At 38.4% G+C, this 27,691-nt stretch overlaps 1 protein-coding gene across 5 annotated transcripts in view; it reads right to left on the bottom strand.

Annotated features, from left to right (window-relative positions):
* The window catches only part of LOC138827467 (vacuolar protein sorting-associated protein 45), an 89,957-nt gene that overhangs the window by 32,923 nt on the left and 29,343 nt on the right, over nt 1–27,691 (bottom strand). For 2 of the 5 annotated variants that reach the window (XM_070022980.1, XM_070022981.1), the window contains exons 1-11: nt 19,957–20,085; nt 19,243–19,377; nt 15,219–15,279; nt 12,433–12,512; nt 11,244–11,312; nt 10,993–11,130; nt 10,223–10,333; nt 6,976–7,110; nt 6,264–6,377; nt 5,714–5,881; nt 484–642 (exon numbers count right to left, since the gene is read on the bottom strand). In XM_070022980.1, coding sequence (XP_069879081.1) covers nt 484–642; nt 5,714–5,881; nt 6,264–6,377; nt 6,976–7,110; nt 10,223–10,333; nt 10,993–11,130; nt 11,244–11,312; nt 12,433–12,512; nt 15,219–15,279; nt 19,243–19,377; nt 19,957–20,049 — 1,263 coding nt within the window. In that variant the 5' untranslated portion in view covers nt 20,050–20,085. Of the gene's footprint in view, nt 1–483; nt 643–5,713; nt 5,882–6,263; nt 6,378–6,975; nt 7,111–10,222; nt 10,334–10,992; nt 11,131–11,243; nt 11,313–12,432; nt 12,513–15,218; nt 15,280–19,242; nt 19,378–19,634; nt 19,821–19,956; nt 20,086–27,691 lie in introns of those variants that run through there. The other 3 variants (XM_070022982.1, XM_070022983.1, XM_070022984.1) reach the window with 2 other exon arrangements.

The following is a 27,691-nucleotide window of genomic DNA, read 5'->3' as shown; positions in this document are numbered from 1 at the left end:
AGAGGTAGTACTTGGCTCATGTGGTAGAGTGCTTGCCTTTTGCTGAAGAGATGAAGGACAGTGCCCAGGGCCCAGAGTTGAAGCCCCACGACCGACAAAAAAAATTTTTAAAAAAAGTTTATTAAAGAAATAAGATATTAAAGGAGAAAATTATACATTTTTTTATGAAAATTACACATTTCTTTTCTATAAATGAAACAAAACCATGCCAGGTACTTGTGGCTCAGTCCTGTAATCCTAGCTACTCAGGAGGCTAAGATTTGAGAATCACAGTTCAAAGTCAGTCTGAACAGGAAAGCCCATGAGATTTTATCTCCAATTAACTACCCCCAAAAAGCTGTAAATAAAGATGTGGTTCAAGTAATAGAGCACTAGCTTTGAGCACAAAAGCTCAAAGACAGCACCTAAGCCCTGAGTTCAAGCCCTAGGATCAAACAAACCCAGAATTATGTCTCAAAACACCTTCCCACCCAACCCCGTTACCTTTCGATACTTCTCAGAAACACCTTTATTTCTGAGGTCAACTATTAGTCCTGGAAGGCTGTTGCTGCTGTGTCGCTCATAATGTAAAGCATAAAGCATCACCAGACGAGCAGCATCAAACTCTGTCACTTTGGGATTCTGCAGAAGTCTCTTTACATTCTGAAGAAAGATAGATCTGATAGTTATCCTCCTTTCACTTAGGTGATCTCTCGTATAATCCCTTAGATCTATCTAGTTAACTATTGAATGATAGTAACCAAAATAACTACTATGGCAATGTACAGGTCATACTGCCTCAACATAGAAAATTAACTGCCTTTTTTTGCCCAAGATAAGATCTAAGTAAGAAAATTCATTCCCATTGTTGTTACTTCCTTGCTGAAATCAGAAAAAGATACTACCTTCTGCCACTTCAATCAATATAATACATAACTGAACTTGCTAGTACTGACAAGATGATTTGCAAAACTCTTAGTGCTATTAATGGATCATTGCAATGGAGACAGGTTGGTAGAATTTTACATAGTACTGCATTAATTTCTAAGAAACATCAGAAGTAACAATGTGCCTCAATATGGTTGCCAGAGACATGAGAATGTGACAGCATGTAATTTAAAACTGATACCTGTCATCTTAAGGTATAGGAACTGAGAGCAATGGGAATCAGAAGAAACTATGTCATCCTTACATCAAGGATTTCCTTTTTTATATTTATTTATTTTTTTAAAGTCCCAAACACTTCTCATCTTCACAATGATAGTCAGCATTATCTTAATCTACATCATTTATGAACTCTATGACCTTTAACAATAAAACTATTGGTTTTTTACAAATCAGGTGATATGTACATTTCTTTCCTTTTGCTTAGTATCAGCTGTTCCCTTTTTCTCCCTCATTCCCTCCCTCCCGTCACTGAAGGGCCTCCTTATATGGTACACATTTTATTGCATAGCAAAGAATTTAACTCAAACCGACATATACATTTTGAGGCTCCACAAGGTGTTGTGTATGCCAAGCACTGCTAGGGAAACACAGATGAGTGAAGCCAATTTCTGTCCCATTTTATTGGTTGAGATGGAGTCTACAGGAATTTTGCCTGGTCTTGTCTTGAACCTTGATCCTTCCTATCTCCTTACCTTCTCAGTGCTAGGATTACATGTATGAGTTGCCATGCATGGAATGCATGGTACCACTCCTATTTTTCCTGAGATTTAGTATAGTATTTAGATATACTGACTTGTCTGAGCTCACCCTTGAAGACTTGGCACAGATCTGTGGGATGACTTTGTTTTTTTGTTTTATTTTTTGGTTTTGGGTCCGGTCGTGGGGCCTGAACTCTAGGCCTGGGCGCTGTACCTCAGCTCTTCAGCTCAAGGCTAGGAGCTCTACCACTTGAGCCACAGCGCCACTTCTGGCTTTTTTCTTTTTGCTTATGGGGTGCTGAGGAATCGAACCCAGGGTCTCATGCATGCAAGGCAAGCACTCTACCACTGAGCCACCTTCCCAGCCCCTGTGGGATGACTTTGAATAGTCTATTTTGCCCACTTTCGAGCTACCAGGACCTACCTCATGTCTCAAGTCCATGTCCTAGCTAGACTTACCAACAGTAATCTATAGGTATGAGCCAGCACAAACACACACAAAAGTAGATAGTGAGCTGGGGCTGTAGCTCAATAGCAGAACTTTCCTAGCATGAACAGGCCTTGGGTTGATCATCAGAACTAAAACAAATAATAATGATGATGGTAATAATATAAAAGCAGATACTTAAAAATATGAGCTTTGTGATTCACTTAATATTTTTAGAACTTAATTTTACTGAGGTTTTCTTGTTCAGGATGCTAGGGTTTTACAATAAGCAATACATATGGACTCCCCACATCATAAAGGATTTCTTTGACAACATGGTTTGAATAGTCCATAAAGGGAACTTTTGTTTAACAGCAAGTGAAGGGGTTATAACCCTCCTATGGGTTATGACATTTCGTGGCTTGACCTTAGACAGTAATACGTCAAAAAGCAATGAATTGAAGTTTGTAGTTGAGATGGAATTTGTTTTATTGATCATGGTAAGTTAAAAATGAACATATTCTGCCACTTCTAACTACTTATTCTGCAGGCTAACAAAAATTTGGTTCCAGAACCAAACATGCACCATTTAAGCATATCCATATCCTCAAAACAGATGAATTTGACTAGTGGTGAAGATTTTTCAGATCATGAGGGGAAACATCTTTGGAAAGTTCATATTACAGGTTTTCATTTGGAAGGGAAAAAAACCAAGATAAAATTAAAACAGTGATAAGAAGGTACTTTACATAACTATAAAGCAATAGTATCATTGTGATTTTCAACACTGTGATGTTTCCAGAGGAAATTTTGATAAGTATTTAGAAAATTAAAAACAAAAATGGTGCCAGGCATGAGAGCACATCACTGTAAATCCAGTGTGCAGGAGACTGAAGTAGGAGGCTTGTGAATTTGAGGCCAGCCTGAGCTACATAGAAAGACCCTGTCTCAAAAAAACTGAAGAGGTTCTGGAGGCATGGCTCAAGTGGTAGAGTACTTGCTTGGCAAGCATGAGACCCTGAGTTCAAATCCCAGTATTGCTACAAACAAACACATACACAAGAGGAAAAGAAACCCAACAAACCTAGCCAAACTAAACTAGTAACAACAAAACCTTGTAAGTCCTAGTAAGGGCCTTGGTATAAGCAGTCACAGGTGGAATTCCTTTTTTTTGATTTCACCATGTATATAAAAAAGTTACATTTAGGGAAAGGGAACCAACATTACAAAGCATCTATCATATGTGAGGCATAGCACACTGAATTCTCATAACAACAGCAAAATTTGGAATCATTATTCCTGATACATAGGCAAAGGTGGTAATTTCCCCAAAGAAAGTGGTAAATAGAAACAGGATATAAGCCGGGGAAATCTGACTCCAAAACCTATGCTGTTTCCAATATACCAGGCTGACATAATTTTATAAAATAAAGTAGAAATGCAGCAGAGAAAGGAAAGAAACTAAATGTTAAAATACCATGTCCTATAACTGTGCTTCTTGTAGGTAACTTAGAAATGAGCTAACTCTCAAAAGATTTATTCCTAAATTACTTGTCAGTGGTATCTCTGACACATCATTTTTTTTTTTTTGTCATTTGACAGAATGATTGTGTCATTTCTCAGGAACCTTGGAATTACCTCTAATTTGTTCTTTCTATCCTTATATTCTATCTGTCACTTAATTCTTTTTTTTTTCTCGTTGCTATATCTCCCAGATTTGTACCTTACTAGACATTTTTATTACTATCTCTGTAACTCTACAAGGCTCTCTGGCTTCCACTTTTCACCTCTAGCATGTTCTTATTAGAATTTCCCAAAATACATAACAACTTTGTATGTAGACCCTATACTGGATCTCCGTCTATTTTAGCAAATAGGAATTATTCTTACAAGCATCTTCATATACTAATTCCTGTTTATGAATTCAATTTTATCTTCTATATCTCTTCTATATCCATGCTAAAGAAGTCAAACTATTATTTCCTGTGTCCTTTTGCATCTTTGCTTTTATTGTTCTTTTTCATGTGTGCATATATAATTCCATGGCTTGAACTCAGGGACCTTGGGCTCTTGCTTGGCTTGCTTACTCACAGCTGGCACTCTATCTCTTGAGCTCCAGAAAGGCTTTTTGCTGGTTAGTGAGGGATCAAGAACTTTTCTGCCTAGGCTGGCTTTGAACCACCAAACTTGATCTCAGCCTCTTGAATAGTATTACAGGAGTGAGACACCAGCACCTGGCTTGTTATTTCTGGATAAAAATTCTCCTTCAAAATCTTATTCATTCAAGGTTGGAAGCATGGCTCAGATGGTAGAGTACTAGCCTGCTGGATGCTGGTGGCTCACTCCTGTAATCCAAGCTACTCAAGAGGCTGAGATCTGAGGACTGAGGTTTGAAGCCAGCCTGGGCAGGAAAGCCCAGGAGTCTCTTATCTCCAGTTAACTGACTAAAATAGCCATAAGTGGAGCTGTGGATCAAGTGGGTAGAGTGCTAGCCTTTAAGCAAAAAAGCTAAGAGATAGTGCCCAGGCCTGAGTTCATGACCCAAGACCAACATCAAAAAAAAAAAAGAAAAGAAAAAGAAAAAAAATTTGTTCACTCTTTATGGTTCTTCTTAATGTTGTCTTTTTAGAGAAACACTGCTAGTACCCTTAAGTCCTATTACAGTCAGCATCACAATTTTGACTTAAACATTATCTTGAAATATTATCCAATGTTTTTGCCTTAGTTTTGTCTCTTTAACGAGACATTAAATTTCCCGAGGTAAAGATCTAATATGTCACTTCTAAAATCCTCCAGTAGCTTTCATCATTTTGACATTAAAGCCCAACCTCCTTTCAATCTGTTCCAGTCTGTTGTCCTAGATTATCTAAAACCACTCCTTGGGTCATATCTTGAACTATTACCTGTTTACACACACGTACCTCTATGCCTACATTTTCTCTGCTGAGAATATTCCTCCTTTTTTCTCTACTTGATATTTTTACTAATTTATCTGTCCAGATCCAGTTTGTATGTCATGTTCTCTAAGAAACATTAAGAAGCCTCATCATTGGAGAAATCAGCTGTTCTTCCTCTATATTTGTAAATCCTCCTATGGAAGTGTTTATTGCATGGTATTACAATTCCTTTTCATTTCTTTCTTTCCTTCTATAGTGCGAACACATTGAAAAAGAGGTATCTTATTCATCTTTTTATCCTAGATCATCAAAAAAGTATGTACATGTAGCAGACATTCATATGTTTGTGGAATAAAAAGCAATCTTAAATTAATAAAAAAAAAGAAAAAAAACTTATCTGTCATATGTATTATACCTATTTTATAAATGTAAAAACTGGTTCAGAAGTTAAATCAACAACTCCAGGTTACAGAGTCAGTAAGTGGTAAACCAAACACTAAAATTCTAGTCTAACACTCTTTCTAGTAAGTAAGGATGCTTTGATAAATACTCAATGAACCCACTGAACCCTTGGGATTAGATGTTATATTTCTTCTGGGATTCTTATATGTCCATCTTAAATAGTATTCATTTGTTCTTGCCTCAACTCCTTGCTTAAGCCAAATTGTTAAGCCATGTTGGTGAAGGTTTACTTGCCTTTGCATCTCTTGCTTTGCCTGGTACAGTGTTTTACACATAGTAGGTGCTCATCAAATTAGACTGACCTGAAGAGCACTAGAATGGTCATTTTGACAGGCCAATTCTTGCTCAACCTCTGAAACTTCCAGCAGATTCCGCTCACTGACCAACCGAGACAGTTCTCCAACTACTGTCACATGCTTTGATACAGTCCCAGACATCTTCTTAAACTGTGGATAATTCTCAACAAAGGCCTGCCAAGGGAAAAACATCAGTGGGAGATTGTGTTACTTTTTGAATGAGGATAGGCATGTATGAAGAAGTAATTTTAAAAAGCAGGAGTAATTTTTCTGTCCAGGCAAAGACATCTACTACTCTTAAACACAAGGCATTTTATTATGCTTAAGTCTATGTCAAAGATTGAGTCTTCAAAGAATCATGAAAAACAGAAAAAAAGCACATGGCTGATGATGAATGTTGCACTGTATTGTTTACTAAAAGAGGGACATCAAAGAAAATGTCTTAAATGAAACAAAGTGAATCAGGTAGAAATAAGATCCAGAATATCTCAGAAATGTCATTTACATGTGTAGTTCCAAAGACATATATATAAGACCATTGATGTATTTGATTTACCTTCATGTCTGCTATTGATTCTAGTTTTTGTTGTTCTTTTGGTTTCCTCTTCTGGAAGTCTTCCATAAGATTCTTTATATTGCTACCAATCTCTGCAAAGTTTAGGTACATATTCTGTGAAAAAAAAAAAGTTGGAAGGGGCTGAGAAGGTGGCTCAGTGGCAGAGTCCTTGCCTTGCATGCATGAGGCCCTGGGTTCGATTCCTCAGCACCACATAAGCAGAAAAAGCTCAAAGTGGTACTGTGGCTCAAGTGGTAGAGCACTAGCCTTGAGCTGAAGAGCTGAGGGACAGTGCCTAGGCCCAGAGTTCAGGTACCATGACTGGCAAAAAAAAAAAAAAAGTTGGAAGTATAGTTCATCAAATAGTTTGACTATTTAAAATAAGAAATGAAAAAGAATCATGAGCATAGTATTGAAGGGCAAATTCCATTTTAATTACCAAATCTGGACATTATCCAGAATCTAGTGATGAATACCATTATTATTCTCACAAGGAGCTACTGGAAGGAAGGGAAGTAAATAACTATGTGATTTCTATGAAAAAAAAGTTAATAGATCAGAATCTAAGGATTTTGTTGCACTAAGATGCATCCTGCTCTCGTCCTTTCACATGAAATCCCTCATGTGTCCCCACTCTAACAAGCCAACATTGATCTTCTCACATAAAAATAGCTGGACAACTAGAAACAATAAAAAAATTAAAGCCACGTACATTAGCATAGAATTCATCATTTTCAGCAGATAGGACCACCTCTCGTAAGTCTTTACTGATCCCCGGCACTCTGGAAAGATCAATCCGATTGTTGTTTATGCCTAGTAGTTCATGAACCATGGCTTGGTATGTCCACTAAATAAAGAATTATAATAAAAATGGTAGTAACTCGTAAATGGAAATATTAAATGTTCAGGAAAACAAACAGAACTATTAACATTCTTAATAACTAGCCTGTGTTACATGAAGATTCTCTAGTTAGTTTACATTACTCTAATTCTTCATGCCACAATATGTATTAAGATTGTCATTTTTTAATTGGTTAAACACCCAAACGTCAAAATACTTTTTGATTTCACATTTTAAGAAGAAGGGCAGCAAGATGAATATTCATGATAGAAAGAAAACAAATTAGATCTATCATTAGCTCCAAGTTTTGCCTGTGAATTAAGAGTATATTTTTGGCTTCACAGATAGGGCTATATTGGTACTGCAGTTACAAGCTGTACCATTTCCTGTGCGCTTCTGTGGTTTTCTGCAGCAGGAGAAGTGTGTTCTTGCAGATCTGAGTGGTGCTATATTTACCCTGGAACTACTAATAGTATCAGAAAAAAAAATTGTGAGTTGATGAAAACATTGGCACATTCAGAAACTTGTCTCTGAATTTATTATATTTTATATTTTACCTAGAATGAGTTGTGAAGGATCAGTTTCCATCTTTAAAAATGTAAATGTATTTGGTAAAACCAGAAAAGAGAAACTACAATTTTGCTTTGTCCCTATTTATGAAGAATGGATTACTATTATTCATAGGCTCATTACAAAAGTAGAATCCAAATGCTAGAAATATTGTATATTTGTAGCATATGCATTTTATCTCAAACTAAATTTATTAAGAAATAATTTAAGAGATAATAAAGAAGGTACTTTATTTCCTAAAAGTATTTGCAAAGGAATCCTTGAAATACCAAGTTCCTTTAGGGCTTAAATTAAGAACAACAAAGTTATATGTTTCTGTGGACAGCATTCTGTGCTTGGTTCTACAGCACTTACTCTATAATGAAAATGATCATTTTTTTCTTTCTTCATTGGATTATGAGTTCTTTGAGGATTCAGACTATATCTCTAACCTATTATTGCCAATGCTTAGTTCAATACATGGTACAGGTTCTCAGTGAAATTTATTGAATAAATAGTTGCTTTTCTTCAGAACACAGAATTATAGACAATTATATTTCTTTCTATTCTTTTATACTATCAAAAGTTCCTTTAGTGAACAATTTTAGAAATGCAGAGTTCCCTTTACACGATAGAGAAGTTTTTTCACTCTCCAACCACAGATTGGACACTATTATAAGCTGGGAAGAAACTGAAACATAGATTATGCCTTTCTTATAAATCCAGACACTTGGCGCTGGGAAGGTGGCTCAGTGGTAGAGAGCTTGCCTTGCAAGTCTGAGGCCCTGGGTTCGATTCCTCAGCACCATATAAGCAAAAAGAAAAAAGCCGGAAGTGGTGCTGTGGCTCAAGTGGTAGAGCGCTACCCTTGAGCTGAAGAGCTGAGGAACAGCACCCAGGCCCAGAGTTCAGGCCCCACAACCGGACCCCCCCCCAAAAAAATAAATAAATCCAGACACTATTAACAGGGCACCTTATTATGTGTAAGGAACTGTGTTTTCACGTGTAAGAAAATAAACACCGGTGATATAGTTTCACCAGGATAAAACAACCAAAGTTACAACTTGGTGAAGTATGAGATGTAACAAGGAGTTCTACAGTGAGTTTAGGGCGAAAAGAACATGCCTGACTGAAAGAACACAGTACAATCTCCAAAGAGATGTTATGTGGCTTTTGGGTGGTCCTAAGGACAAGTATTTTGTTTTGTTTTGTTTTTATTGGTTGTGGTGCTTGAACTCGGCCTGGGTGCTGTCCCTGTGCTCTTCAGCTCAAGGCTAGCGTTCTACCACTTGAGCCACAGCACCGACTCCAGCTTTTTCTGTTTATGTGGTACTGAGGAATCGAACCCAGGGTTTCATGCATGCTAGGCAAGCACGCTACCACTAAGCCACCTTCCGAGCCCAGGACAAGTATTTTGAAAGGTGAAGATGGGAAGGAAAGGTATTCCAAACATTCCAGAGTCTAGACAATAGTTAAGAGCAAAAGCATGATGGCAAGAAATGATATGGCATCTTTGCATCAGTGAGCTGAAGGTTTTGTGCAAGGTTTGGTACATGCTATGAAAACTCTTTCTAACCCAGTAGGCAAATGGGAACCAACAAAGATTTCTAAGCCAGGATCAATAGGCTTACTGTTATTCAGGAAAAGTCACTTAACAACATTGGGTTTGTAGAATATAGTCAAGTGAGAATAAATTAAAAGTGAGGAATCAAAGCCAGGAGCTGGTGGCTCACGCCTGTAATCCTAGCTACTCAGGAGGCTGAAACCTGAGGATTGTGGTTCAAAGCCACCAGGCAGGAAAGTCTGTGAGACGCTTTTTTTTTTTTTGTCTGTGAGACTCTTATCACCAACTAACCACCAAAAAGTAGAAGCACAGCTGTGACTCAAAGTGGGAGAGCATTAGCCTTAAGCAAAATTGCTTAGGGAAAGAGACCAGGCCCTGACTTCAAGCCCTATGACCAGAAATAAGTAAATTAATAAATAAAGAATCAAATAGATGCTATTCCACAAGAAATGAGGGTCTACAAGGAAATAACAACAAGACTGGGAAAGAAAACAGAGAGAAGGAAATATTGGAAATTAGAAACTACACAGTTTAGCCGGGCGCCGGTGGCTCACGCCTCAGGAGGCTGAGATCTCCTGAGCAGGAAACTCCGTGAAACTCTTATCTCCAATAAACCACCAGAAAACCAGAAGTGGTGCTGTAGCTCAAGTGGTAGAGCGTTAGCCTTTGAGCTGAATTGCTGAGGGACAGCACTCAGGCCCAGAGTTCAAACCCCACGACCGACAAAAAAAAACAAACAAAAAAAAAGAAACTACACAGTTTAGGAGTTACTTTGATTAGAAGTGGGAGCTTTGTAGAAAGGGATTGGAAAGATAATGCAGAACAAGGAGTTAACAATGTGGCTGGAAAAATGATACTAAACTACAAGGAAATACAAGGCAAAAACCAAGAGTAGCTGACAATAGGAGGCAAATAGAATGGACAATATTACTTATTTCCATATCTGCACTTTGACGAATACCACTTAAAATCATCCTTTTTTTAGGCTAATAGAAGGCTCTGCACCTGGTTGAGTAATGGAGTGATGGCATCATCGCAGCGATCTAAAATAAGTAGTAGTGGAGGAACCTCTGTCCGCCGGAATTCAAACAGTTCATATTCTTTAGTAATCACTTGCTGGTGATGTAAAAGAGAAAAATTGCCTGGTCAATTAGTTGTCTATAGAGATGATAAAAATAGGAAATAAATAAAAAACATACACAGTTCTTCACACCTTCATGGGCTTTCATAAAAGAACTCAGAAGTTTCACAAAGTTTTACAGCATACTATTTAAGAGATTAAAGCCTGAAACCCTACTTTACAAGTGGCTTACCTAGACCTCAAAGTGTTAAATAGCTTGTGAATGTGCTTTAGGTTAAACCTAACAGTCTTAGCTATTAATTTGTTACTTTTTTGTTTTGAATTCTATAGACGTGCTTCTTTGCCAGTAAATATAACGAATTGTTAACAGAAAATATTCCTGATAGTTTCTGAAATATGAGGGACATGACTGGATTTGATGTTTCAGAATCAAGGATAGGTACATATGCATGAACACACATACATACATAGACATATATACATAGATACACAGCATTTATGCATATGAGAGTCAGAAAATTAACAGTACAATCTCCAGGTAATGAGATTATACTCATTTCTAATTTCTTTCTCTGTATTTTCTATATTTTCCAACATGAAATAAATGAATACATATTTGTTACTGAACAGATTAACAAATTTACTTAAAATTAAAAAAAAAAAAAAAAGGAATCCAGGATAGGGAATGCCATACCTTAACACATTCTGCAAGTCTCTTTGCTGCCTCTGATGAAAGCTGATAACGGATCATGGGACACTTCTTCAGAGATAAAAGGAGAGCTGTCAGTCCTTGAGTTGTTCTGGAGAGTTGGGCTGGATCCCAGTTTCGACCCTGTTTGTTAAGAAAACATTAAATTCAAACATGTTTTAATTTTTTTACCTGTCCAATTATTATTAACTTCCAATTGATGAATTAATTTAGTTTTAAGTTTTTTTTTTCCATACCTGACAACAACCCAAAATATTGAGGGAAAACAAATGTGGATTCACAGCAATATAATCACCATAAAATTCCTGAAATAAAGCACCGTGATCAGTCATTCTATGAACTTCAATTATAACAAGCAGAAATATTTTCATATATGATACAAGATATAAAAAGATACAAAAACATTAAAGTAAGTAATAAAAGGGTGAAGGAATTAAAATAATTGTAAAATCTTTTTTTAAAAAACTGTAGAGGTACACATATTTCTGGAGGCCTCCAGGCCTTATTTTATTAGTAAAAAATAAAACCCTGTCATGGGATATACAGCGTTACATTATACCTAGATAAAAGAACTTTGCCATCCTTTTATTTCTTTCCAATATAGTCTCATGAGGGACAATATGATTTAAAAGAAGTTATCTTTTTATTAATTTATCTCCTAGGATGTTCTTCTGAAAAATTCAAAACTTTGCTGCTTATGAAGGCACTATTTTTCACTTAGGTGATAAATATATCCAAATGTTTGTGATAAATGTATTAAAGAACAATGTATTAAGTAGTCAAGCAGGAAAAGGTAACATAATATGCCCTCACATATATATGGCATGCTAAATAATGTTTATAGAGTTTCCAAGATTTAACCTAAAAACAAAAGTTTAGAAAAGAGAAAATTACAAACAGTAACTATAAGAAAGCTCCCTTACAGGGCTGGAAATGTGGCTTAGTGGTAGAGTGCTTGCTTAGCATGAACGAAACCCTGGGTTCGATTCTTCGGTAACACATAAACAGAAAAAGCTGCAAGTGGTGCTGTGGCTCAAGTGGTAGGGTGCTCGCCTTGAGCAAAAGAAGCTCAGGAACAGTGCCCAGGTCCTGACTTCAAGCCCCTGGACTAGCCAAAACTAAAAGAAAGCTCCTTTACAATATTTACTTCCTACTCGCCCAATCAGGCACAGTCCCATTGATGAATGTACTTGTCTTGACCCTGTGAAGCCCTGCTTACCAACTCATTGCCCATTCTTCTTTCCACTGATTCCTTTCAGATCCAATTTTATACCTCTTTCAACCTTTTACATGTAAATATAGTCTCGTGTAATGCACATTTATTTGTCTGCTCAATTGCCTCTCTTGAGACAGCATCTTATTTTGACACTAAAATCTTTTCAAAGAGCTAATATAAGAGATATGTTACAAAACCAACTTATTTACCTGAACCTCAGCCACAACTTCCTGTTCATCAGCTTCAGCTAACGATTTCACATCACTTTTGCTGATCACATTACTGAAATCTGAAACAGACACAGGAGTTCCATTTGACTGTAAGGAGATTATCTCTGCTGCAACTAGACATAAATGGGCCTGATAGTTAAAACCTAATGAATAAGTAAAGTTTAGTTCAAAATATGGTATATGCCAAAGCCATACGCCTTCAAATTGAAAACAGTTTATAAATGCTTAAATCTATAAATAATACAAAAAAGACCACCATAGGAAATACTAGAGAATCTTCTTAGGTAATCAAGTTATTATATGAAAATAGTAAATCAAGGGAAAAAAGCAATGCTTCCTTTTAATCCTTTCTTTTATGTAAATTATATTAAATAGTAGATGAGGAATTTTTTTGCCCATATAGGCCAAAAACTCAACCATTGAACTACATTCCCAACCCTTAGAAAAATTTTCTTATTTTTAAATTATTTTTTGTTGTCAGTTGTGGGGCTTAAAATCTGGGCTTGAGTGCTGTCCCTCAGCTCTTCAGTTCAAAGTAAGCACTCTACCACTTGAGCCACAGCACCACTTCTAGTTTTCTGGTGGTTAATTGGAGATAGGAGTCTCATGGACTTGGTTGCCCTGGGCTGGCCTTGAATTGCCATCTTCAGATCTCAGCCTCCTGAGTAGCCAGGATTGCAGGTGTGAGCCACCGCTGCCCAGCTAGAAAAAATTTCTTTATAAAATATTTCATCTAGCCAAGTGCTGTGACCCAAGCTATTTGGGAGGCAAAGGTTTGAGGGAGCAAGATTTGAGGCCAGTTCATCATAAAAGTTCACAAGACTAAGACTCCATCTCAACCAAATGGCTGAGCTTTGGTAGCTGGCACCTGCTATCCCAGCTTTGGGATAACATAATGGGTAGGCCTGGTACTGTGAGCCTGTCACCCCAATGATTCCAGAAAGCATAAATAGACAGGCTGCAGCCCATGCCAGCCAGAATATAAAACTAGTCCCTACCCTGAAAATAACCAATGCAAAAATGGGCTGACAGTGTGGCTCAAGTTGTTAAATCACTTGCCTGGCAAGCACAGGACCCTGATTTTAAATCCCAGTATTGAAAACAAAAACAAAAACAAACTAAAAATAAAGAAGAAAGCCAGGTGTAGTGGCACATGCTGTCCAGAGTAGTCCCAGCCAGCACTTAGGAGAATACATTAGGAAGGTTGTAAATTTGAGGCCTGCTTGGATCACACAGTAAACTCAAGGCCAGCTTGAGTTACATAACTCAATCTACAAACAACCTACAAAATCACTACCAAAGCAAAAATATAGAAGAAATGTTACAATTGAATTAGATGTCCCTAGTGATGGACCCTAAGCACTGAGCATCAACAGTTGTTGGTGTCTCAAGAACAAACAAGTAATGAAATGATGCAATATAACTTATTGAGTATCCTGCCAAAGACAAATGGAAACTTAACCCAATCAAGGCTGTACATCTACCTAGGAATTTACAGGTAAAGGAATATTTTAAACTGCAAGAAACATGTAAAACTACTTCCATGGTGGTATAATTCAGATGATCCAGACTATGGAAAACTTAGTTTAATATCTTACAATAGGCACTAAATTCTAACACAGGTTTTGGAGGGAACAAACCATATGCAAACCATAGCACATGTAAATCTTCAATTATTTCAAAATTAAAAGTGTAATTAAAAAAGAAAAATGATGACTATTAGCCAAAAACAAATAACTAAAAGAAATGAACAAAAATTGGGATGACAGACTAACAAAATAGCTCATTCATATCTTTTGAGATGTTTAAAGGATCAAAGAAAATAAAATGGATAATTCTTTTAAAATGTAGTGTTGTTACAAATGTTAATGTTTTGTATAATTATTAAATTATACAATATGTGGACTATAGTGTAAACCCTAAAACTCAAAAGCTTTAGAACATCTTAAATGTCCTACTGACTGAGTGTTGTTTTGTCCTTTGTTTTGGAACCATTGCTAATTCTTCAAAGATCAATAATGACATCTAGAGGAGAACAGATGTAACTTCCATAGCAGAATGTATTAGATCAGAAAAAGCCACCTCAATTGTATAGTAATCATAAACCTACTTTATTTCCAGACTTCCAACCCATAACTACCTGGTGATTTTTACATTCATGCATTACATAAAGTAGCAAAGAGAAGCTGGATATATGCAAAGTAAATCTTTACTTTTCTAACGCACCAAGTATAGCATGTTCCCAAATAAAATCAGCATCTATATATCAATTTGTAAGTGAAATATAGAAATAAGTAAACATGACTTTGGTTTTGCTTCCTTTTTGGTGGAGGTAGAATGTAAAATTTGACAACTTAAAACTTTTTACTTATGAAGCATCTTGAAAGGCAAAATAAAACTAAAAAGGCTTTTACTTTTTAAGAAGACAATGATAGGGAGGTGAAGGGTAAACAAAGGAGGAGGCTGCAATGCTTGGTAAGAAATGTATGCATTATCCTGCCCATGTAATTGTAGCCCCTCTGTACAGTATGTTCTCAAATAAAATAAAATTAAATTAAAAAAAAAGAAGACAATGATAAATGGAAATCATATTTAGCTCTTTTTAAGAGAATACTGGCTACAATACCTTTACTACTTTGAAAGGCTGTCACATAAGCCAGACTTTTACAGTGAGGGATTCAATGGACTTGATGATACAAAGTGCTCTATGGAACATAAAACCTGGGACGCATATACATGACTGAACAAGGAACTAACATACTTACAAATAAAATATATACTGTATTTGGGTCTTCGGAGTTCCTGAATCAGATAATCCACATTCTCCTAGAAAATACAGAACAATTAAACAAAGCAGATATGAAGAAAACTGCTTAAATCAAAAAGTAATAAGTATCATCCATTGATTGATTTATTTACTGAATCGACTGTATGCTGAGGACAAGACTACGTGTTAGCTAGTGAGGGCTGAAGACAAAAAGGAAATATTAAATATGACAACTAGAATCATACATAGGATTTAATAGTATACATATATTAAAATTAATATACAGTTAATATTAACTACCTTTATTTTTTAATTTAAATTTTATTGTAAGGGTGATGTACAGGGAGGTTAGTTATAATTATATAAGTAAAATAAGGAGTACATTTCTTTTCTTTTCTTTTTCTTTTTTTTTTGTCAGTTGTGGGGCTTGAACTCTGGGCCTGGGTGCTGTCCCTCAGCGAGTTCAGCTCGAGGCTAGAACTCTATCACTTGAGCCATAGCACCTATTCCAGTTTTTTGGTGATTAATTGGAGATAAGAGTCTCAAGAACTTTCCTGCCCTGGTTGGCTTTGAACCATGATCCTCAGATCTCCTTCTCCTTAGCAGCTAGGATTACAGGCATGAGCCACTGGCACCTGGCTAGTACATTTCTTTTTTTAACAGTGTTACCCCCGTGCTCGTTTTCTTATCTTGGCTTTATTAAGATAAAAATATAAAGGATGTAAGTTGGGTGCTGGTGGCTCACGCCTACTAGCTATTCCAGGAGCTGAGATCTGAGATCTGTTTCAAAGCCAACCCAAACAGAAAAGTCCCTAAATTTCCAGTTAACCAGAAAAAGAAGTGGAGCTGTGGCTCTAGTGGTAAGAGTGCTAGCTTTAGGGATAGTGCCCAGGCCCAAAGTTCAAGCCCCAGAACTGGCAAAATAAATAAAAATGTTATTATATATATATATATGATGCAAATAATGTAATATAAAATAATTATGCAAATTTACTTCAAGATGCTTGTCTGTAAATTGTATTCATATAATCAAAATCTTTATTTAGAAAATTAAAATGTGTGTAATCCTTTAACTTATTGGGACTGAAGGGTCTGCACGACTGTAATGTTTGTGAAGTTTTGCAAACAACATGCTGACATTTTCTTTCATTATTTTAAAATATGATTGATAAAGCCGGGCGCTGGTGGCTCACGCCTGTAATCCTAGCTACTCAGGAGGCTGAGATCTGAGGATCGCGGTTCAAAGCCAGCCCGGGCAGGAGAGACTGTGAGACTCCTATCTCCAATAAACCACCAGAAAACCGGAAGTGGCGCTGTAGCTCAAGTGGTAGAGCGCTCGCCTTGAGCTGAAGAGCTGAGGGATAGCGCCCAGGCCCAGAGTTCAAGCCCCACGACCGACAAAAAAAAATAAAAAAAAAATAAAATAAAATAAAATATGATTGATAGAAGCAAAACAACAGTTTTTATATGACCTTTCTAACTATGACAATTCCAACTATGAAAAGTCATGACATGTATTTTATTTATATTTGAGACTATAACACATGGATAAAGTTTTATATAAACTGGCTCCAAAACTAAACATTCTATGGTCTTTTAAAATTTAATATTCATTTTTATTTACACTATGAAAAACAGCTTAAGGTATATTATTTACTAAATGGAGAAAAGTAAATTATCATCTAGACTTAAATGCATTAAAAATTAAATGACAAAATCTTAAGGACAAACATTTTTATGGCAGTCACGTAGGCTTCGTAGGTCTGCTATGTGGATCTTGAGCTCTCTATTTTCTTGCTTCAGTATCCAAGTGCTAAGAATTGCAGGAGTGTATCAATACATCTGGAAAAAATTATTTTTTGGTGATACTGAGTTTTGAATTCAGTCTTGCACTTGCTAGGCAGACACTCTACCACTTGAGTCACTCTATCTGCCACTTTTCGAAGTTTTTTTTTTTTTTTTAAATGATGCCAGTCCTGGGGCTCAAATTCAGGGCCTAGGCCCTGTTCCTAAGTTTTTGTACTCAAGGATAACACTCTACCACTTGAGCCATAGCTCCACTTCTGGCTTGAGTTGGTTATTTTTGAAATAGGGACTCATTTTTTGCCCAGGCTGGCCTGGACATTGATCCCATTTGTGCTTTTTCCATAGCTGGAATAACTGTACACACCACCATATCCAGCTGCTGGTTGATATGGAGTTTCCAGACCTTATTTTGTCTGGGCTGGCCTTGAACCTTAATCTCCTGCCTGTCTCCAAGGTAGCTAGGATTACAGACTTCAAATAAAAATATTTTAAATCTATGATTACTTTCTCATAATATGCTAGGTAAAAAAGACGAAGCCTAAGAGAGTTTGAGAGTGCATATTGCTGTGAAAGAGGTTCTCTCACAGTTGGGGGAATAATGAATTAAATGATCTATTAAAACCTGTCTTGAAACAAAATTTTATGAGTCAGAACAACAAATATGAAACAATTTATATTCATCAAGTTATATGAAGCAAATATTTATTAAGTGTTCTCTGTAGCAACTACAGAGGACACATTAATGAGAGAAAATAAATATAACTTCTGCTCTCATAGAGCTTACTGCTGACAGGAAAGACAAATATTAATCACAAACCATGTAACTTTACCATGACAAGTGACTGGGAAGGGAAAAGATAGTGCTGCATTTAATCAAAGGAGTTTGACCTGGTCAGTAAGCCCTGGGAGGGTTTTCCTGAGGACTTGAGAAGTTCTAGACAAAAGGAGGAGCCCATGCGAAGTCCTGTGGCATGCTGGAATAAGAGGAAATGCAGTGGACTAAAAGACTATTGGTGTAGGTGTAGAGTACAAAATGGAAAAAGTTTGAAACGAGGCTAAAGAAATAGTAGAAATTAGACCACAATGGGCCACAGAAAAGAGTTCTGTCTATGTAACAAAAGCAATGAGAAGTCATCTTAGGATTTCAAGCAACAGTGATATACTCAGATTTTTATTTTGAGAAGTACACAATGTACAAGCATGGTGAAAGTGCAATAGAGTTGAAGAACATGGATATGAAACAAGAGAATATACAAAATAAGATAGAAATAGCAAAGAATTTATGTTCCAGTCCTGGGGCTTGAACTCAGGGCCTGGGCACTGTCCCTGAGCTTCTGCTCAAGGTTAGCACTCTACCACTTGAGCCACAATGCCAATTCTGGCTTTTTCTGTTTATGTGGTACTGAGGAATTGAACTCAGGGTCCCATGCATGTTAGACAAGCACTCTACCACTAAGCCACATTCCCAGCCCTAGCAAAAGATTTTTAAAGGAGATGCTCAAATTTAGAAAGTGATGGACAAAAACTGAAAAATGAGTTGGGCACTGGTGGCTCATACACATGTAATCCTAGCTACTCAGGAGGCTGATATCTGAGGGTCATAGTTTGAAGACAGCCCAGGCAGGAAAATGAGTCTTTTATCTCTAAAAAGCTGAAGTGGAGCTGTGGCTTAAATGGCAGAATGCTAACTTTGAGCAAAAGAAGCCCAGTTGGAAACTGGAAAAGCAAAATTGAGTTACAGGAAGGTAGGATACATAATGGAAGACCAATCTAGCAATCTAGTGACTATTGGGTCACTAACTATAGATGTAATCATGAAAGTAAAATTAAACTACTATTTGTTTCTAGGTATAGATGTGAATAAAATGGAAAAGGTTTAAAAATACTAACAACTATATATAAGATTAAGTAAGTGCCAGTGGTGTTAACTGAAAAGTATGGAAGTTAATCCAGGAATAAAGTGATATGAGTCTCTATCAGAGTAGTTAGTAACTTTGGGAAGTGCCATGAACCTCAATAGCATCTTAAAGGAAAAACTGGCTGAAAGGTGTACACCGATCTATGATAAAGAGAAGAATGAAAGTTGTAACGGACAAACTAGGATAATTATGATACACAAATGATGATAATATAAATTTATTTTGCCTTCATAATGCTTTCAGGTCAGAATGCTCTGCATTTGTCTGGGAAGACGGTAGATCAAGTTTGTGTAGTACCTTTGTAGGTCGAAGAAAACAAATTGCCTTCAGGTGTTTCATGATCTCTCGATTTTGAGAATCAATGCGTTCAAAGAGGTATACTTCCTTCTGAAGAATCTCTGATTGTGTATATACCATACTCACGATACCAGTCTGGAAAGGAAAAGAATTAACCAGGTGATGCTAGTTCAGAAAGAAAACCTTTAAAAAAAATTTTTTAAGAAAGCACTAAGATCTAACTTGATAAGCTCTAAAATACAGAATAACATTCACTGAACATCCAAAACAGGAAGTAACGTGTCAGCATGAAAAACATGCTCTGTCGGAATAGGAACAATCCATAAATTGAACAAGAAATGTTTCCCATCTCATTCAAGTGTTTCCCTTTCTTTATGTCTGTGGCCAACAACCTGTCATTCCAGTTTGAGCTGTAACAGCTTTTCTTGGAAAACACCAGCCTGAGTGAAAACAGCAGGAGTGTCCTGAAAGCTTCCACGTATGCTCACACAGGAGCTGATTTCTTAGTAGAGACATTGTGTCGGGTACAAGAAGTCTCGAGGCACCGATTCAGAGCCATTTAGATGGAAACCCCCCTGGGAAAGCCTCACACGACTTTCCAGTGCGACACAGGACTGACCCTCATTACCCCGAATTAAATGGCATTCGGACGGGCTACACACCCAGGGAGGGAGGACCCGTCCGCCAACCCACGTCGAGCCAAAGCCCACTCACCGTCTCTTTGTCCATGAGCAGCACTTTCATCCCAGGCCCGCTGTCCTCTATCATTTTGGAAATGTACTGCTTCACAGCAAAAACCACGTTCATGGTGGCGAAATGTCAGGTGCCCCCCACGACTCTCCCCGCCCCCTTCCTCCGGCTGAATTAAATCCCCCCGCCCCCGGCTCAGTTGGCCGGGTCTCAGCTGCTTCCGGCCAGGCGGTAGCTGAATTCCGGAAGTCCGGGAAGCCACGGAGCTGGGAGTTGTAGTTCCGCTCGGAGTCCCGGGAGCCGGGCCTCTCCGCGGGAGGAAACCCCAGACTGAGATACCCTGCGTCCCGCCCCAGCCGGCCAGGAGGGGGGGGTCTGCGAGCCCCAAACTTCCAGACCCTCCCCGCCCTCCTGGCCTTCAGTCCCATAGGCCTGGCCGTGGCCTGAAGCCTCTCCTGCGTTGGCAGGGAGGATGGCGCCGCGTAGTCTGAGGCCGGCTGTGAGGCCGAAACGGGGCCGCGGGTGGCCGTGAGGGATGCGGGGAAGAAGCCGCAGGCCCGCCGGGCGCCGGGGACGGCGCGTGGTAAATCACACGCAGCCATGAGGAGGCCGTGGCCAACACCGATTGACAGGCAGGGAGAGCGCCTGTGTGTCGTGGCTGAAAGCGAGGCCCGAGTTGGTTTTCCGCAGAGAAACACACTGCTGCAGTTAAACAGGAATTCGTTGAATGAGAGGACCAAAGGGACTATCTTTTAGGAATGTTGGGGGGCTTCAGACTGCCCCGGGGGCCTGTACCTGGGCAATTGGGGGATGGTAGCTGGGTACCAGGTACGAGTCTGTTAGTTGGGTTAATGCAAATTGGTGTGGGTATGTAAAAGGGAAAACGCACACATTTTTAGTTAAGGAACTACGAAAGTTTAGCAACAAAATGGATATTTAAGATTATTGGCTGAGCATAGTGGTTTACCCTGCTTGTAATTCCAGCTAACTCAGGAGGCAAGACATTGGGAGGGTTGGGGTTCAAGGCCAACCCAGGTATAAGGTTTGCAAGATCTGATCTCAGCCAATAAGATCAATATAGCGTGACTACATCTGCAATCTCAGTTACGTGGCCAAGGTAGGTGGGAGGATCATGATCTGAGTGAGACCAGTCTGGGGAAAATATGAGGTCTTATCTGAAAAAACAAACAGAACAAACACTAAAGAAAGAAAAGGTAGTGGTGAGGAAGTGGCTCAAGTGGAGCAGTGCTCTCCTGCCAAAGCCCTGAGTTTAAGTCCTCAGTACTACCAAAAGGTAAAGAAAAGGAGAAAGCGATAAAGGAGGAGGGGAGAGGGAAGAGGAATAATATAGGAAGATTGTTTTTTAAGTGTCAGGAAGACTATAAGGTAGAGGTTAAGATTTCAGACTGTGGAATCAGCCAGAATTTAATTCTAATAAAAATCAGAATTTAATTCTATGTTCTAGCTATGTGAATTTAGTAAGTTACATAACCTCTCTATGCCTCAGAATCTTTGCAAATGGAGAAAGTAACAGCTAACTCTGGCTAGTAGGAAAATTAAATGAGATAGTACATAGTCTTTAGCCTACCTTAATTTTTCTTAGCAAATTATACCATGCTAATTTCACTATTTCTTAACGATATAAATATATATGTCATATTCTCTCCAGAGAATTTTTTTTCCAAGTCCTGGGGCTTGAACTCAGGCCCTAGGCACTGTGTTTCTTTTTGCTCAAGGCTAGCACTCTACCACTTGAGCCACAGTGCCACTTCTGGCTTTTTCTGTTTATGGGGTACTGAGGAATCAAACCCAGGGTTTCGTGTATGCTAGGCAAGCACTCTACCACTAAGCTACATTCCCAGTCCAGAAATTAATAAAATTTATAAGGTGAACTTTCAAATAGCATTGTTTATAAGTACTTATTCATAAAAACCAATCAGAATAGATTATTACTGAGATTCCTTTTATGATCTCGATTCTGTTCTTGAGCTTTCATGTTATTACATATGTAGATAGCCATAAATGTGACAAAATTGCTGACATGTTTCAAAGGAACAAACAAGCCATCTGAAGTACCCACAAATACATATTCTTGTATGTATCTTGTATTATCTCCTTAAATCTCATTAAGAGTAAAGGAATCTGAAGTATAATAATTTTTTTTTTGGTCCGTTGTGGAGCTTGAACTCTAGGCCTGGGCGCTGTCCCTGAACTGTTCAGCTCAAGGCTAGCGCTCTACCAATGAGCCACAGTGCCACTTCTGGCCTTTTCTCTTTATGTGATGCTGAAGAATCGAACCCAGGGCCTCATGCATGGGAGGCAAGCACTCTACCACTGAGTCACCTCCCCAGCCTCAGTATAATAACTTTTATATTTAGTTTTCTTTAGAAATCTTTTATTATCTGGCTGGAGGCGTGGCTCAAGTAGTTGAGTACTTGCTCATCAAGCATGAGACCATGAATTCAAACCCCAGGACTATAAAAAGAAAAAAGCCAGACTAAAGGTGTGGCTCAAGTGATAGATTGTCACTCATGAACAAAGCAAGTCAGGTGAGTGCAAGGCCCTGGAAGCAATACTAATACTGCCCCCCCCCAAAAAAAATAGAATATCAAGCAAATATTTTACTTACACATATTTCCGCTAGAAGAAAATGAAATCTCTTCGTATGCTATTATTCAAGAATCTTTTCATTTAAAAAAATCTTTTCATAATAATAGTAATAAAAACAGCTACCTTTTGTTGGTGCCCAACAAAATACTAATAGCACCTAGGCCTTCATAAATGTCTCTGCTAAGCTTTGCAACTTTTTTTTATTGGTCATAGGGCTTGAACTCAGGGCCTGGGTGCTGTCAGTGAACTCTTTTGCCCAAAGCTAATGCTCTACCACTTTGAGCCACAACACCACTTTTTTCTGGCAGTTAATTGGAAGTAAGAGTCTTATGGACTTTCCTGCTCAGGCTGACTTTGAACTGTGATTCTCAGATCTTAGCTTCCTGAATAGCTAGGATGATAGGGATGAGCCACCAGTGCCCGGCTACAACTTTCTTTTGAAGTAGACATTATCTCCATATTACAGAAACACTGAACTTAAGAGAAGTTGAGTAACTTTCCTAAGATTCTACAAAGCAGCAAACTGAGAGAAGCATATTTTTCAATGAGCTTTTTATCATATTTCTTTGTATACATCCTTTATAAACACCTGATTTAGAAACTATATTATTTCTCCAGTAGAGAGTTCCCTTCTCTTCTGTTCTCTTCCGTTCTGTTCTGTTCTCTCTGTCCTTTCTGCAAGTATAGTATCCTGCACTTAAAAGAGATCCAATAAATATTTAATGTTGGCGAAACTCATTACTGGGCACACTGCTACAATGGCATGTTAAAGTATAGTTTTACATGGGTAGAACAAAGAGATCAATATACTTATATAGGTGATTCATGCCAAAAATCTTAGTGCATGATATGAGATAAATACTGAGAAAAATAAGAAACCTTTCTCCACATTTCCAGGTCAGTTACAGAGTCATAGATTTAATTATTCTGGTGGTCTCGTAACAAATGACATGACATTTGTTTTTTTCTGAGCACTTTCCAGCAGTAATTAAAGAGAGAATCAATTCCATAGATCTACGGATTAAGAATTTACTTGAGAAATTATCAGCTTTGTTAAGTGTTAATTTGCCTCTGGATTTTTTTCAGCACTCAGATAGAGGGCACCCTTGGACTACCAAGAAGAAACTAATACCTTGTGCTGGCTGAGTAAGTAATGGTTACAAGAACAACCGGAAATCATTTAAACATTGTTTGAGCTGAAATGGATTACAAAATGTTTGTTAAATCCGTGTATAGCAGAGTCCTGGTAGCTCACACCTATAATCCTAGCTACTCAGGAGGCTGAGATCTGAGAATTGTGGTTCAAAGCCAGCAGGGGTAGGAAAGTCTATGAGACTCTTATCTCCAATAAACCACCGGAAAACCAGAAGTGGCACTGTGGCTCAAGTAGTAGAGAGCTAGCCTTGAGCTGAAGAACTGAGGGACAACGCCCAGGCCCAGTGTTCAAGCCCCATGACTGACAAGAAAAAAAAAATCTGTATATGGTTTGTGTGTGTGTGTGTGTGTGTGTGTGTGTGTGTGTGTGTTTTCATGTAGCTGTTTTGTGTGTGTGTGTGTGTGTGTGAAAATACCATACAGAGGGGTTACAGTTACATGGGCAAGGTAATGAGGACATTTCTTATCAAGCATTGTTGCCTCCTCCTTTGTTTCCCCTTCCCATCCCTTCCCATCCCCCCTCCCTTGTTTGTATTTTTTGAAACAGGGTCTTACTATGTTGCCCAACCAGGACTTAAACTCCTAGGCTCAAATGATCCTGTCTCAGCTCCTGTGCTCCCTAATATTTTGGACTATCGCATCTACTATGTTACATGTTCATTTATGTAACTATAAATTTTTATCAATTTGTTGCATAAATTACTTCTATATAATATTTTTTTATTTTTTTGTTTTTGTTTGTTTTGTGGCCCTCGGAATTGAACTCAGCGCCTCATAGGCAAGCACTCTCACTTGAGTACTGACCCTAGTCCTTTTGCTTCTAGTTTCATTTTCAGATAGGATCTCATACTAACTTTGTCTGGGCTGGCCAAAAATCATGATCCTCCTACCTTTGCCTCCACAGTAGCTGGGACCACAATCTGCTTGATTGATTGATTGTGTGTGTGTGTGTGTGTGTGTGTGTGTGTGTGTGTGTGTGTATGTGTTACTTGTGAGTGTTTTTGTTGTGTTTTGTTTTCTTCTGTTTTATTTTCAGCACTAGTGTTTGAGCTCTGAGCTTTATGCTTGAGTCAAGGTACTCCTCTATTGCTTATATCATGCCCCTATCTTATTCACAGTACTGGTTACTAGATTTGTATGGATATTCATTCAGCCAATAAGCATTTGTTGGATACAAAGTGTATACTAGCTATAGAAATACAGCACTAGGGCTGGGAAGGTGGCTCAGTGGTAGAGCGCTTGCCTTGCATGCTTGAAGCCCTAGGTTCGATTTCTCAGCACCATATAACCAAAAAAGCTGGAAGTGGCACTGTGACTCAAGTGGTAGAGTGCTAGCCTTGAGCTGAAGAGCTGAGGGACAGCGCCCAGCCCCAGAGTTCAGACCCCCTCCCCCCAAAAAAAGAAAGAAAGAAATACAGTACTTAAAGCCAGGTGCTATTGGCTTATACCTGTAATCCTAGCTACTCAGGAGGCTGAGATCTCAGGATCACAGTTTAAAGCCAGGTTGGGCAGCAAAGGTTGTGAGACTCTTAATTACACCAATTAACCACTCAAAAACCAGAAGTGGCACCGTGGCTCAAAGTAGTAGAGCACTAGCCTTGAGCAAAAGAGCTCAGGGACAGCACCCAGGCCCTGAGTTCAAGCCCCACAACTGATGAAAGAAAGAAAGAAAAAGAAAGAAAGAAAGGAAGGAAGGAAGGAAGGAAAGAAAAGGAAAGAAGGAAAAGGAAAGGAAAGGAAAGAAAAGAATCTGGGTGTTGGTGGCTCATGCTGGTAATTCTAGCTACTAAGGAAGCTGAGATCTGAGGATCACGGTTCAAACCCAGCCTGCGCAGGAAAGTCTGTGAAACTCTTATCTCCAATAAACCACCAGAAAATCAGAAGTGGTGCTGTGGCTCAAGTGGTAGAGAGCTAGCCTTGAACAGCTGAGGGATAGCACCCAGGCTCAGAGTTCAAGCCCCACGACCGACCAAAAAGAAAAGAAAAAGAAAAAGAAAAAAGGAAAGAAAGAAATACAACACTGAATAAAACACAGAAATCTCTAACCTCATAGAATTTGTAAACCAATGAGGACAATCTGACAACAAACAAAGCAAGTAAATATATGTAGTAATTATGTGGTTGTTACTTTTATGGGAAAAAAAAAACTAGCCTAAAGAAGGAACAAGGGGGAGGTTTGCAGTGATAATAATGTAATGCTATATACATATATCTATATCTATCTCTATATATATACTGTAAGGTTTGCAGTTATAAATAGGGTATTCACTGATGCTATGAGGCTGTAGTCACAGTATTCAAGAGGCTGAGGCAGGAGGATGTTGTGAGCCCATGAATTCTAAGCCAGCCTGGGAACCATAATGCCACCCTATTTTTAAAAATCAATTAGTTGGGTGCTAGTGGCTCTCACCTATAATCCTGGCTACTCCGGAGGCTGAATCTGAGGATCTCTATTCAAAGACAAACCTAGGCAAACAAACCTCAGAGACTCTTATCTCCAATAAAGCAGCAAAAAGCTAGAAGTGGAGGCATGACTTAAGTGATAGAGTGCCAGCTATGAGTGAGAAGTTCTGAATTCAAGTCTTAGCACTCAATAACTAGGAGCTACTGGTTTCCAAGAATCATTTGCAGAATGAGCAAAAATCCTGAAGGAAGTGAAAGGAATAAGCTATGAGGATTCCAGATAAAAACTTTGTGGGTATGGGGCTGGGAAGGTGGCTCAGTGGTAGAGCGCTTGCCTTGCATACATGAGGCCCTGGGTTCGATTCCTCAGCACCACATAAGCAAAAAAGAAAAAAGCCAGAAGTGGCGCTGTAGCTCAAGTGGTAGAGCGCTAGCCTTGAGCTGAAGAGCTGAGGGACAGTGCCCAGGCCCAGAGTTCAGGCCCCACGACCGGTGCCCCCCCCCCAAAAAAAAAACAACAACTTGTGGGTAGAGCTATGGATGGTTCAAATGGTAGAGTGTGAGACTGGCAAACCGAAAGCCTTGAGTTCAGTGTTGCAATAAATAAATTAAATTAAAATAAATTAAAAAAATAAAAACTTGGGTAAAGGGAAGAGCGCCACAAAGTACCTGAGGTGAGAATGGTCTGTTCCTAAGCCAGCAAAGTTGCCAGAGTAGTGGAACTGAATCACTGAGGGGAGAAGACAGGATGGGGAATAGTTTGGATAGGGCTTGTTGTCTTTGAATAAAGTAAGAGAGGTTGTCTCTGGGGAACTGTAAGCGCATCAGTCTGGTTGCTGGGATGAGAACAAATTGCAGGGACAAAGGCAAAAGAAGAGAGATCAATTAGGAGCTTTTAAAGTTATCCAGGGAAGAGGTGGGAAGTTTTACCTGGGGAAATGGAGATGGTGAAGAGGATCTAGAGGCTGTAACAGTAGATTCAGAAAAGCAAGTTGTGTGGGGGAAGATCATTTCCCTCTTCAATTCCAGGGTTACTATTACCTATACTATATGCCACACAACTGGAACTCTCAAACATGTGTTTGTTTCTTCCTTTTCTAATTCTTGCTGTCTGCCATAGGAACTAAGACTAGGTTGTTTGGTTGGGGGAAAGTGAATGCTAGAGTATTTTATTGTTTTTGAAACAGTTTTTAATGGCTCAACAGACTCCAAATTGAACAACAAGGAATTATTTCTCTGCTTTATTAGAAATGCTTTGTAATAATTACTTTTAACTAAGAATTGTCTCTTTCTTATAAATTGATATCTATATCCTAAAATAAATAGAAAGCCTCTTTTCGCATTTTTTTGCACTTGAGGACTAGCTTAAGATTGTAGAGAATTTAAAATATCGGCAGTCTAGTGCTATGTTTGTATTACTAGTCAGAGCTTAATGTATATTATGCAAAATATATAACTTGTTTTAGTTATTGAACATATGTAGAACTCTAACAATTCAGAATAGTGAAGATGACACATGTTAAAAAAAAAAAACAGGTAAAGGGCTGGGAAGGTGGCTCGGTGGTAGAGTGCTTGCCTTGCATGCATCAGG

Source organism: Dipodomys merriami, unplaced genomic scaffold, assembly GCF_024711535.1.
Source record: "Dipodomys merriami isolate MVZ:Mamm:240054 unplaced genomic scaffold, mDipMer1.0.p SCAF_156, whole genome shotgun sequence".
Lineage (NCBI taxonomy): Eukaryota > Metazoa > Chordata > Mammalia > Rodentia > Heteromyidae > Dipodomys > Dipodomys merriami.
The sequence above is the reverse complement of the archived record's forward strand: the minus strand, read 5'-3'. Positions and strand labels throughout refer to the sequence as shown.